The 12,676-nt window shown below is 37.7% G+C and overlaps 1 protein-coding gene across 1 annotated transcript in view; it reads right to left on the minus strand.

The window, feature by feature from the left end:
* Positions 1-12,676, minus strand: part of CCDC91 (coiled-coil domain containing 91) — a gene marked incomplete at both ends in the record, with an annotated part of 114,569 nt that overhangs the window by 51,395 nt on the left and 50,498 nt on the right. Inside the window, 2 exons of the mRNA XM_079550539.1 lie at positions 1,120-1,188; positions 1,368-1,460. Coding sequence (XP_079406665.1) covers positions 1,120-1,188; positions 1,368-1,460 — 162 coding nt within the window. The remainder of the gene's footprint in view (positions 1-1,119; positions 1,189-1,367; positions 1,461-12,676) is intronic.

The raw sequence follows: 12,676 nt of genomic DNA on the forward strand, positions 1-12,676 counted from the left end.
TGATATTTATTCACACACCACATCATCCCTGGCGATGGCATGGGAGCTGGAACTAGATGATCTTTGAGGTCCCTTCCATCCCAAAGCATTCTATGATTCTATGATTGTGGGACTTCCTATGGGAGGCTCTTATCTTCAAGAATTTAATGAAGTCCAAGAACAGTATAAACACTACCTTTGGCAAAGTAGCCAATGCATACTTAAAACAAATGTGTGTTCCATCCCCAAACTCTTTAGCTGCACATACTAAAAGAAGTTTAATTCCATCTTTTTTGAATTTTAATACAAAAATTCAACCATTACATGAAATCATCAGAAGAAACACATTGAATTTGAAGTAAAAGGGACAATGCACAGATCTATACGAGCTGAACCATCCACAAATATATTTATCAGCAAGACGATTTATCATTACACAACATCTACAAATAATGTCATGCTGAAGTTCAAAACAAACACTGGCTGGCAGCTCACTCCTCCTTATTTTAATAAGCTTATAAGTCAGTGCAGTATCCTTGATGATAATACTGCAACAAGTAAAAAAAAAAAAAAATTATAAAAGGCCATAAATATTGGGTTCCTCAAATTCTTTTACTTAAAAATAAAGCTGTTTTTTTAGTTTTTTCTACTAGCTTTTTTTACTAGTTTTCTCAGATCATTACAAGCAACTGAAATGTACTGCATTCTGTACCAGAATTAGAAATTACATACAGTTTGTTGAAATGTTTGTATTTTCACATGATTTTACTGTCCTTTCCTCAGTGCAAATCACCATTTTTAACAAAAATTAAGTAAGATACAATGCTAACTGTCTTAAGATCAATTGACCTTGCCACCCAGCTCTTCAAGTTGAGAGATACTGATGCTAATTGAAAGACAATAGAACCACATTCAGGTAACATCAACAAATGAACTCCAATTTTCGAACTTCTTGTAATAAACTAGTTCAGAGGTTAGCTTAAATAGAAGACAGCTTACATAGACTATCTCTATGAAAACATACAATAAAATAGATCTATTAATTTGCTTATTTCTATGCTCAGACTTTCCTTTAAACACAGATGAGAATATAACATTTGACAAATTTGGTTATGAAATGAGTTGCTAAGCAAGAGATACCTTTGCAGCAGCTGCAATAGCCTCCTTACTTCTTTTCCTTTCTTCATCCAAACATTTGTCCAGCACTTCCTGTAAATATCATGAAAAATTCAACAACAATATTCAATAGAGGAGTGGCTAAAAATAATTTCAGTCAACTGCTGAAATGGAAAAATACATTTTCCTGTCAATAATTGTGACAGAATCATTGCCTATGAAATCTATAGTGTGCACTGGAATCATTTTTCTTTTATAAATAAAAGCAATACCTTATGTTTCTGTGACTGTTGCATCAGAGCTTCTTCTATCTTTTCTGACAAGACTGCCTTCTCTGCTTCTAAAATGTCAAGAAGCCTATGATGCTATTGGGAGAAAATATTTATATTATTTTAACAGCAGTTTGCAAAAAAAACAGACAAAAACAACTCATCCAAGAGACTTAGGGTTGTTGGCTGCTTATAAAGCAACTCAAAATTTAGATTTGGTTAAAGGAAATATACAATGCGTCTTTAACTAATTCACTGACAACAGAAACACACAATAAGAAGAAATGCTTTAATTCCCGATTATCTGATATTTCCTCTCAATCTGAACTATACTAGAAAAGAAGTTGAAAAGAGCACTATATATGGCAATATTTCTTATAAAATTTATAACAATAATACAAATAATCATACATTTTAAATAGTTCTTTTAAACAACTGCATAAATTGTATTTGCTGTGCTGGTGGCACAGCTCTCTATGTTAGTGTTTTGATGTTGTTGAGCGTGGAACTGGGAATGATAAGGTTCAGTCTATACGGGTAAGGATCAGAGGGACAGCCAACAAGGCTGACATTCTGGAAGAGGACTGCTATAGATTGCCTAATGAGGATGAAGAGATGGATGAGGCATTCTATGAGTAGCCGACAGAAGTAGTGAGATCACTAGCCCTTGTTCTCATGGAGAACTTCCAACTTTCCTGATATATGCTGGAAATGCAATACAGTACAGAAGAAGCAGTCTAGGAGATTTCTAGTGAGCCTGGAAGGCAACTTCCTGATGCAGCTGGTAAGAGAGCCTCCCAGGGGAGGTGCCCTGCTCTAGCAAGTCACAGTCCTGCTCTTCACAAAGGATTGGCGGGAGATGGGGAGGTCAAGAGCTGCCTTGGGCAGAGCAACCATGAAATGGTAGAGTTCTTGATTCTTTGTGAAGTCAGGAGAGGGGTCAACAAAACTACTACCTTGGACTTCTGGAGATTAGACTTTAAACTGTTCAGGACACTGGTGGGCAGGGTCCTTTGGGATTCAGTCCTGAAGGATAAGGGGTTTAGTAAGGCTGGACACCTGTCAAGAAAGAAGTTTTAGAGGTGCAGGAGCAGGCTGTCCCCCTGTGAGTAAGATGAGCCAGCAGATAAGAAAACTGTGAGGACGAACAGGGAACTTCTTCTGAGACTCAAGGAGAAAAAGAGTCTACCTCTACCTCTTACCTTGTGGAAGGCAACTTGTGGAAGTTGCAAGGATATGTAGGGAGAAAATTAGGCAAAAACCAAACTTGAACTCAAGCTGGCTGCTGTAGTAAAAGACAACAAAAAACTCTTTTACAAACATGTTTTCTCTTAACATTAAGTGGAGGGCTAAGGAGAATCTTCAGACTTCACTGGATGCTGTGGGGACCACTGAAGATAAGGAAGAGGCTGCAGTTCTCAATGCCTTCTTTAAATCCGTCTTTAAATGTCAGACCACCTATCTTCAGAGTACTCCTACCCCCCGACGTGGAAGCTTGGGATGGGGAGCAGAATATACCCCTTATGATTCAGGTGGAAACAGTCAGAGACCTTCTACTCTACCTGGACTGTCACGAGTTCAGGACCAAATGGGACACACCCAAGGGTTCTGAGAGAGCTGGCAAAGGTGATTGCCACTTTTCAACACCTATCAACAGTCCTCGTCAACCAGAGCGGTCCCAGAGGACTGGAGGCTTGCCAGTGTGACTGCCATATACAAATATGGTCATAAGGAGGATCTGGAGAACTACACGCCTATCAACCTTGGTGTCAGGGAAAGCTATGTGACAGATTGTCCTGAGTGAAATTACAAAGCATGTGTGATCAGCAGGAGATCAGGCCCAGCCAGCATGTATTCATGAAAGGCAAGTCCTGGTTAGCCAACTGATCTTCTGTGATCAAGTGACCCACCCAATGGATGAAGTAATGGATGGTTGACATAGTCAACTTATACCTCAAGCAAAACCTTTGACACCATCTCTCACAGTATTCTGTTGGGGAAGACAGCAGCCGGTAGCTTGCATAAGTACAAACTTTGCTGGGTAAAGAATGAGTTAGAGGGTCAAGCCCAATGACTGATGGTGAATAGAGTTAAATTCAGCCAGTGACAGGTCACAAGTTGTGTTTTCCAAGGATTGGTATTAGAGCCAGTCCTGTTTAATGTCTTTATTGATGATCTGGATGAGGGGACTGAGTGCACCCTCAGTAAGATTGCAGATGAAAACAAGCTGGGAGGAAATGTTGATCTGCATGAGGGTAGGAAGATCCTTAGGAGGGATCTGGATAAGCTGGATCCATGGGCTGAGGCCCCAGCTGTATGAACTTCAACAAGACCAAGTGCTAGGTCCAACACTTTGGTCACAACAATTCCATGCAACACTACAGGCTTGAGGCAGAGAGACTGGAAGACTGTGTGTAAGATATGGACCTGGGGGTGTTGGTCATTGCTCAGCTAAACATGAGCCAGCAGTGTGTCCAGGCAGCCAAGAAGGCCAATGCTATCCTGGCTTATATCAGAAATAGTGTATATATCAGAAATCAGCAGGAGCAGAGAGATGATAATCCCCCCATATTCAGATCTGGTGAGGTCACACCTCAACTACTGTGTTCAGATTGGGGCCCGTCCCTAGAAAGACAAAGAGGCCCTTCAGTGTGTCCAGAGAAGGACAACGAAGCTGGTGAGGGCTCTGGAGCACAAGATTTATGAGGAGCGACTGAGGGAACTGGGATTGTTTATTCTGGAAAAGAGAAGGCCCAGGGGAGGACCTTATAGCTCTCTACAACTACCTGGAAGGTGGTTGTAACGAGATGGGCGTCAGCCTCTTCTCCTGTGTATCTAGCAACAAGACGTAAGGGAATGGCCACATTCACATCAGATATTAGGAAAAATTTATTCTCTGAAAGAGTGGTCAGGCACTGGAATGGGCTGCCCAGGGTGGTGGTTGAATCACTATATCTGAAGGTGTTCAAGAAATGTTTAGATGTTGTACTAAAGGACATAGTTTATTGCGGAAATATTGGTGGTAGGTGGATGGTTTTGATGATCTTGGAGATCTTTTCCAACCTTGGTGATTCTATGATTCTAGAGCAACCCAGTAGTCTACATGTGGTTTTATAATCTTTTACAATTTCTAATCATGATCTATTTATCTATTTTTCAATAAACCAAGTCTTCATTAGAAATAGTGTGGTCACCAGGAGCAGGAACCCTTACTCAGCATCCCCCTGTACTCAGCAGTGGTGAGGCTGCACCTTGAATATTATGTTCAGTTTTGGGCCTCTCACTACAAGACATTGAGGCCCTGGAACGTGTCCAGAGAAGGGCAAAGAAACTGGTGAGGGGTCTGGAGCACAAGTCTTATGAAGAGCAGCTGAGGGAGCTGGGATTGTTTAGTCTGGAGAAGAGGAGGATCAAGGGAGACTTTATTGTACTCTACAACTTCCTGAAGGGACGTTGGGATGAGGAGGGGTTCGGCCTCTTCTCCCAGGCAACAAATAGGATCCGAGAAAATGGCGACAAGTTGTGCCAGAGGAGATTTAGATCAGAATTAAGGAAAAACTTTCTCTCTGAGAGGGTGGTCAGGCACTAGAACGGCCTGCCCAGGGAGGTGGTGGAGTTGCTGTCCCTTGAAGTGTACAAGAAGCATCTGGATGAGGAGCTATGAGATATGGTTTAGTAGCTTATGGTAGCAATGGTAATGGGAGGACTGTTGGACTAGGTGATCTTGTAGGTTCTTTCCAACCATATGATGCTAGGATTCTATGATTCTAAGCATCTGAAATATAGGGGTTTTGTTTGCAAGAACTAAGTTGTTCTCCAAAGCTAAAAAATGTGAAGGTAGATTATTATTGCTTATTGACAATTATTAGCAAATCAGTATACTTTGTTAGATATGGAGTTGATATATTATAACCTTAAAATGTAAACATAAAAAGCGCAACATTTTGCACACTTCAGCACTTTTACACAAACACAAACAATCCTTTCATCAGCATTTCCAAAAAACTGCCATTGATCTTTCATGAATTTTATTATTGTTTAGTTAGAAGTATCTCTAACAACAGTTAGAAATACATTTCCAAAATGCAACACTATTTGTGGAAAAAAATTATTGTATTTGTAGAATAGAATAGAAGACCTGTAGGTTACTTAATAAAATAATGTTAAGAAAATTTTGCCAACAAAACATACAGGCTCATCCCAAGTCCTGAAACAATACAGAGATTTGCACTGATACAAAACAGAACACATCTGTATGGACCATGGAAACAACTTATATCTTTTATCCTAGCAGTGGAGTAGAGACATTCATGATTACAGCCTTATGTACAACAGTAACCTCACTTACATAGCATTTTACTTTTTTAGAAGTACTATATTAGACTGCAATCCTGAAAATACAGAAATTGGGATTGACTAATTTTTATTATACAAAAATTTCAAATGTTCTAATATTTAATAAAGTTCTGCAGAAAAACAAAACAAAAAAAAAAAAAAAAAAAAAAAAGCAAACCTCCATTGCTGCAACGAAAGATAAACAACTGCAACAAAATAGGAAAAAGTTACACCAGACAGCCACTGCTTTTGCTCACCAACAAACACAAAACAAGTTGCCTGTTGAGTAAGGTTACAAAAAACATGAAGTCTGCTGTTGCTGTCATTTCAAGTATGATCACTTTAATTTGGTTTAGATTCTCGTATTTCCATGATACATTAGAAAATCTACACGGTGTAGCATTTTGTATTTTGTGGAATCCACAGAAATTTTTTAAGAACTGTATGTGTATAAATACACACTCATGATTTTTCAAGATGTTAAAATTAACTATTTCTAAGTACATCTAGAATGCTATAAGCTAATGACTTCTGGCATATTTCGTTACAACTTCTTTTCATTACAAAGCTTCCCTGTATCTCGAGGGAGTATGAAGATTATAATTTGATTGAGATTATAAACTTTTTTGAATAGCTTGGCAGTCCTTTCCTACTACAATGTACATTTTTATTCATGTGGATTAATCCTTCCATAAACAGTTATCTTCACATCTCAATTTCCAGCAGTTCATATACTATCACAAATGTTGCAACACCTACCCATGCAACCCAGAAAAGCAAATTCTCTTGTACTGCAGAAACATTTTGAATAATTGCTTACTTGGCCTCAAAATTTTTATTTGGACAACTAGATTTTTATTTACTTTTTTTTTTACTGAAATGTATCTTCATACACAACCTCTCTGGGCAGCCTATTCCAGCACCTCACCACTATCTTGGTAAAGAACTTCCCCTGATATCCAACCTAAATCTTCTTCTGTTGAGAGCCTTTACACACTCTTGTATTTTTTGACTAACTAGAAGTAATAGAATGTTCTGCATTTGTTTACGGGGCTTGTACAGTTTTGTTCAACTACAGCAAAGTCTTGTTATCTGTAAAGACCATCAGTGTTTGAAAGATCACAGACTTAAATGCCTATAGCTAAGCAAACTTGTCTCATAACCCACTTCTCTCATTTAACATTTCCTTCTTTCCACAGGTAATGACATTTTACAATTAGAGGAATAAAGAAAGAGCACAGAAAGGTAAGGCACTGATATGAACTATCTATACAATCTATGGATTTCCAGGCATTGAAAAAGTAACTTTCTTTTAAGTATAATCTGCTTGTCAAGTTTGTGACCTCATGGTAATTGTACTTGTTAACTGTCCATTCTCCAACAACAACAACAAAAAATTAATAAAACTGTTCAAGTAACAGTCATCAGTTTCCTGTCAGTGGGCTAACGAGTTCATTGGAAATAGTATCCATACAAAAGCAACCATTTCTATTCCAATTTTTCTAAGAAAATTATGATGGATACTTATTTATGGAGTCTCATGTTTGGAAAAAGTACCTAACCTGTCTAGACTGTAAGACTGCCTATAAAGCTTTTTAATTGGAACCTGAGGTAAGGTTTTTCTTTATCAACAATTCGTGGATCAGAAAATAGGAAAAAAGAAGTCTAAATATGCCTGAATTTTCAATCTAATTATCCATTATTCTAGAAAAATACCATATTAATTCTCCGACTAAATTGCAGAAATAGAAATTGATGAAGGTACAGCTACATATTATCTGAAGGTAGGAATATAGTGGGTGAATTAGTCCCTATTAGTAGAATATACAAGATTATTGCATATTGAAACACACTGTTTCTAACAGTCTAAGTTTGCTAGGCTAAACATACATATAATGCATGTAAGCTATTTGGCATATTATGGAGAGATATTGAGCCAGCTCTAAAATTTTAAATTCACGTACCACTTTGTCTAACTAACTAGCTTAGTCACCTTTCTGTCCTACTTTCTTACAAAGCTATCATTTGCATCTTCTTATTCCTTGGTTGGAGAGTTATTGAGTGCAGAGTGCAAAATACTGATGTGTAAAAATTCTGAAGAGTAAAACTGTAGTGGGTCATGAAGGCCCATAAAACATATAACAGCATTTTCCAACAAAAGAAAAGACTTATATTTCTGAAAAGTGATATTCCAAACTGGATAGATACATGTACTATCACTTCTGCCCCATTCTCCAAAAAGCAGTCAGGACAGCAACTTAAAGCAAAGTAACAACTCAAAACAAAAGGCATTCAAAAATAGGTTAGATTTTCCACCCTGAAAGAAGTTTTCTAGGCAATGGTTCCAAACAAAAATTGTTTGATGTAGATTCAAATATAAATACAGAGGTCCTGTGGTTTTTCTTGATTCCTGTAAAAAAGAAATTTAAAAAATCTTTTTTTTTCTGAAATGTGAGTCACAGAACACATTGTAAACAGATTTAATCATGGCAGCAAGAGTCAAGGATTTTTGTTATTTTTATATGTTAAATTCATTTCTGAAGAGTCATGACATGTTCCTTTAATATATATCTATTGAAGGGTGACACAGTATATATTATGATAAATATGTTGTATGAATGAAATCACAGAATCACAGAATTGTAGGGGTTGGAAGGGACCTCTAGAGATCATTGAGTCCAACCAAAGCAGGCATGACTTGTTTTACTATTAAAATAATTAATAACTAAATCCAATTTAGTACAGCTATAACCATTACATAGTCCCATTCATCCTAAATTGCAACTTTAAAGAAAAATGGAAAATAGGGTGTCTCGCTTTTACTGGAATGCTTTTTAAAAATGTCAACAGTTCCTTTCTTAGTCCTGTACAGTTTCGTGGAAAAAGATGTGAGAAAAGGATTTCATCCAACAATGTTATAATTATTTTACTATAACTGGTATAATCCAATTTATGCTTCCGCAGATTGGTTATTTTACTGACTACTACTACATAAACTATGAATAGCAGCTAACAAATTTATCTACACTGAACTTGGTGATCTGTGCATCATGATTTGCCCAAATAGAATCACAGAATCATTAAGGTTGGAAAAGACCTCTAAGATCATCTAGTCCAACCTCTGACCAACATACTCATTAAACCTAAGTGCCAGGTTTACTTCTTTTGAAAACCTCCAGGGATGGCAACTCCAACACTTTCCTGGGCAGCCTGTTCTAATACCTTACTACTGTTCCTGAGTATCCAACCTGACCAATTCAATTATGGAAGGTAACCACTGAAAAACAACATCACAGCACAAAGTTAATGTGACTATGCAAACACTGAGAAACAAAAAGGTTGTGCTATTTGCTGTACTCTGCAGAATATAATTATATTCATAGAATCATAGAATGGCTTGGATTGGAAGAAACCCCAAGGATCATCAAGTTCCAACTCCCCTGCTATAGGCAGAGCCACCATCCTCCAGATCTGGTAAAAGAACAAGTTGCCCAGGGCTCCATCCAAAGTAGTGTTGAACACCTACAGGGATGGGGCATTCACAGCCTCTCTGGCCAGCCTGTTCCAGTACCTCACTACTCTGGGAAGAACTTCCCCCTGACATCCAGTCTATACCTTCCCTCCTTGAGCTTAAAGCCATTCCTCCCTGTTCCGTCACTATCTGCCTGAGTAAAAAGTTGATACCTCTCCTTTTTATAATCCCCTTTTCAATATTGGAAGGCTGCAGTGAGTACTCCTCACAGCTTTCTCTTCTCCAAGCTGAACAAGCCCAGCTCTTTTCAGCCTGTCTTTGTAGGGAAGGTGCTTCAGTCCCCTGGTCATCTTTGTGGCCCTCCTCTGGACTCTCCAGCAGCTCCACATCTTTCCTGTACTGAGGGCTCCAGACCTGGACACAGTACTCCAGATGGGGCCTCCTGAAGACAGAGTAGAGAGCGACAATCCCCTCCCTGCCCCTGCTGGCCACCCCTCTTCTGATGGAGCCCACGATACCATTGGCTTTCAGAGCTGTAAGCACACACTGCTGGCTCATGTTTAGTTTTTCATCCCCTAAGACTCCCAAGTCCTTCTCTGCAGAGCTACTCTCAAGGATTTCTTCTCCCAGTCTGTATGTATTTGGGATTACCCTGACCCAAGTGCAGCACCTTGCACTTTGTTATGCTGAACCTCATTAGGTTCATACAGGCCCACCTTTTGAGTTTTTTGTGGTTTCTCAGGATGGTGCCCTTTCCTTCTAACGTGTCAACTAAACCTGCACCTTTACATACTTTTCTAATTTGTGGAAAATGGAAAATCTCACAGTAATTAATGATGCTTGGAATCTTCCTTTCATAACATCATTCTGAAAAATATATTAAGTATATTAAGGCATAATTTTCTGTATTTCTAAGCTATACTACAAGTGAATGACCAGTTTTTCTCATGAAAAAATTCTAACAGAATTTTTCATCTCACGAAACTGCATTCTAGTGAGGAGTTATAAAAAAACCCGCAGTGATAATAAGACTTAATCTCTCATCTCCAATATTACAGAAACTTTTTTGCCTTCATTACATAGGACATGGAACAACCCCTGGCCCTCTAAACCTGGGAAAAATCATCTACAGAAACAGTTAGCAAGCACTGAAGAAATCAGAACCTAATGGACTGGGCTTTTTAAGAATTCAGTGACTCAAAAATTTGTTCATCTATTTTAACAAGAAACCTTAGCCCACTACTTTTATTTCAATCTCATGAAGGAATCCAACAGTAAGAAGAAATAACTCACGTTGTCGGAAAAATCCCTTTATCTCCATTTGAGAGAGAGATGACAAAAATACAGAGCTATAACAGAAGGACTTCGTAAAGTTAGCAAAACATGTCCATTGCTACCAATTCAAAACATCATCCTGAGGAAAAAGGCAGTCTTATAAAAAAAATAATAGTTTTCTGCTCCTGTAAAACGGCTAGCTACATTTACCTGCATATTCTTTTATACTTTTCTTCACTTCTGCTAAACTAAGTGCAAATCAAATGTCAAGATCTGGTAATCATAACAAGCTTCTTACATTGACCTTACTATCAGTGGCATCTGAGCGTTTGGCAGTGCAAGGTGGAAAATCTGTCTAAAAATTCCAACATCTGTTACATATTTCCACTTCCTCAAATTATAACCTATTATTCCATGGTTGAACTGCATCTTTTTTTGCCAGTATGTCGGCCAAGTGGCTAACAAAGCAGCAAAATGTTTCTAAAAGGAATCTCAGAAACCAGCAAAACATTACTAAAAAGAGAAGTTAAAACAATACAATTCAAAGGAAAACTACAGTAGTGGTAATAAAACAACTAAGCTTAATACTCAATTCAGCAGTGTGCAGAATAATCTGAATAACTTGATGCACACTGGAGGCTATTATTAATGCAAGACAACAGTATCAAGCTTCAAATTTTTCGCTGCAACTGTGTATTACTGCTTATAAATAGAATTAGAAGCTATTCAGTTGTCTAACATTAAAAACAGTTTTCTCAGAAAGTGTGCATATGTGGTAATAACTACTATTAAAATAGTCCCCAAACTGCCCTAAGAATACAGAGACCATAGTAAAAACATGAATGAAAACTGTTAACTAGCTCTTCTGGTTTTGTGATTCAATTCATTTTGCACACTGTACGAGTTACTCACAATTAGTCCATTGCACCAGGAAAAATAAGACAAAATGGATTCCTAAAATAAAACCTTTATAAAATCAAAATGTTCACTAATAGAGGATAGCAAAAATCACACAGTATTGGCAAGAATAGATGACTAATTCATAATAAGAAGTGGAGATTCTGTTACGTAAGCAGAAGTTGGAGAGAAAAAAATCACACTAAAGAGCTGCTTTCATCTGAAACTTCATGAATCCAAGGAAGATCTGAAAACTTGGATTAGCAAGTGCAATATCCAAATAAGATTTTTTGTTCAGACTGACAGTATCTCAGCTAAATTAACAATGCAAAGAGACTGAAAAAAATTACCTTTTAATTAGCTTGAGATTGTGGGCAGATTCAAATAAAGTTGAAAGACTAATAAAGATTTTCATTTTTGTAAAACACCAGTGCAAACAAAAGATCAAAACTGGCATTCATTTTCAGGAGGCAACATCAAATGCATGCTTCAGAAAAACACGAAATTTGTGATTTTCCCACTTAAAGTTGACACCTGCTTGCCAATGACATTTCCTCTGTAATCTTCAAACACTATATGTATACAACTGACATGCACTGCTTTCCTAAATGTTTATTATCTAACCAGATTGCTTTTTGGCAAAAATAAGTTCTTACTGTGCTGTTTGCTGACCAATGCCATCACAAATCTTAAAATGCCATGGAAATACTTGCTTTGCTGCTTGATATGTAGATCTGAGAGCACACTCCCTTGGAAAATTAACAGCAACACTTGAGACTGTGACTCAGGAAGCACCCATCGCAGTGGTCATCAGTGAATTTGAGGGAACTGCTTCTTTCAACACATTCTAGCATGGGATTTAAAGTGAGGACCATTAACCTCCACTCCTAAGGAACGTGTGATAAAGGATATTATAGACAAGTGACCGACATTAATGAACTAAGAAAAAGGGTAGATGCGTAACTACCCAGCATCTGTTGGCAGTAATTGGATAGTAAGTGATGCTGACAACTCATATCTCAAGTAGTTGTTTCAAGAGCAATAGGTAGTCATAACATCTATATAAATGGACTCTTCAATGAAAGACAGTTTAGTACAGTCGGAGAGTGCACTGATCAAACTAACTCAAGCAGATTTTTTAGCAACAGTGCAAACTATCCCAGGAGGTTTTGAAAATGTTAATATCCAAAATCTGAGGCTTTTCCAGACTGAGAGAAGAAAGAATACTATGTAACACACATGTAGAAACTTCAAGCAAATGAAACTAAACTAGAAAACAGACCAGAACTTTCTAACTTTAGAACATGTGGAGAAGACACCCATAAGAAGGACC

This window comes from Tetrao urogallus, assembly GCF_951394365.1.
Source record: "Tetrao urogallus genome assembly, chromosome: 1".
In the NCBI taxonomy this organism is placed as follows: domain Eukaryota; kingdom Metazoa; phylum Chordata; class Aves; order Galliformes; family Phasianidae; genus Tetrao; species Tetrao urogallus.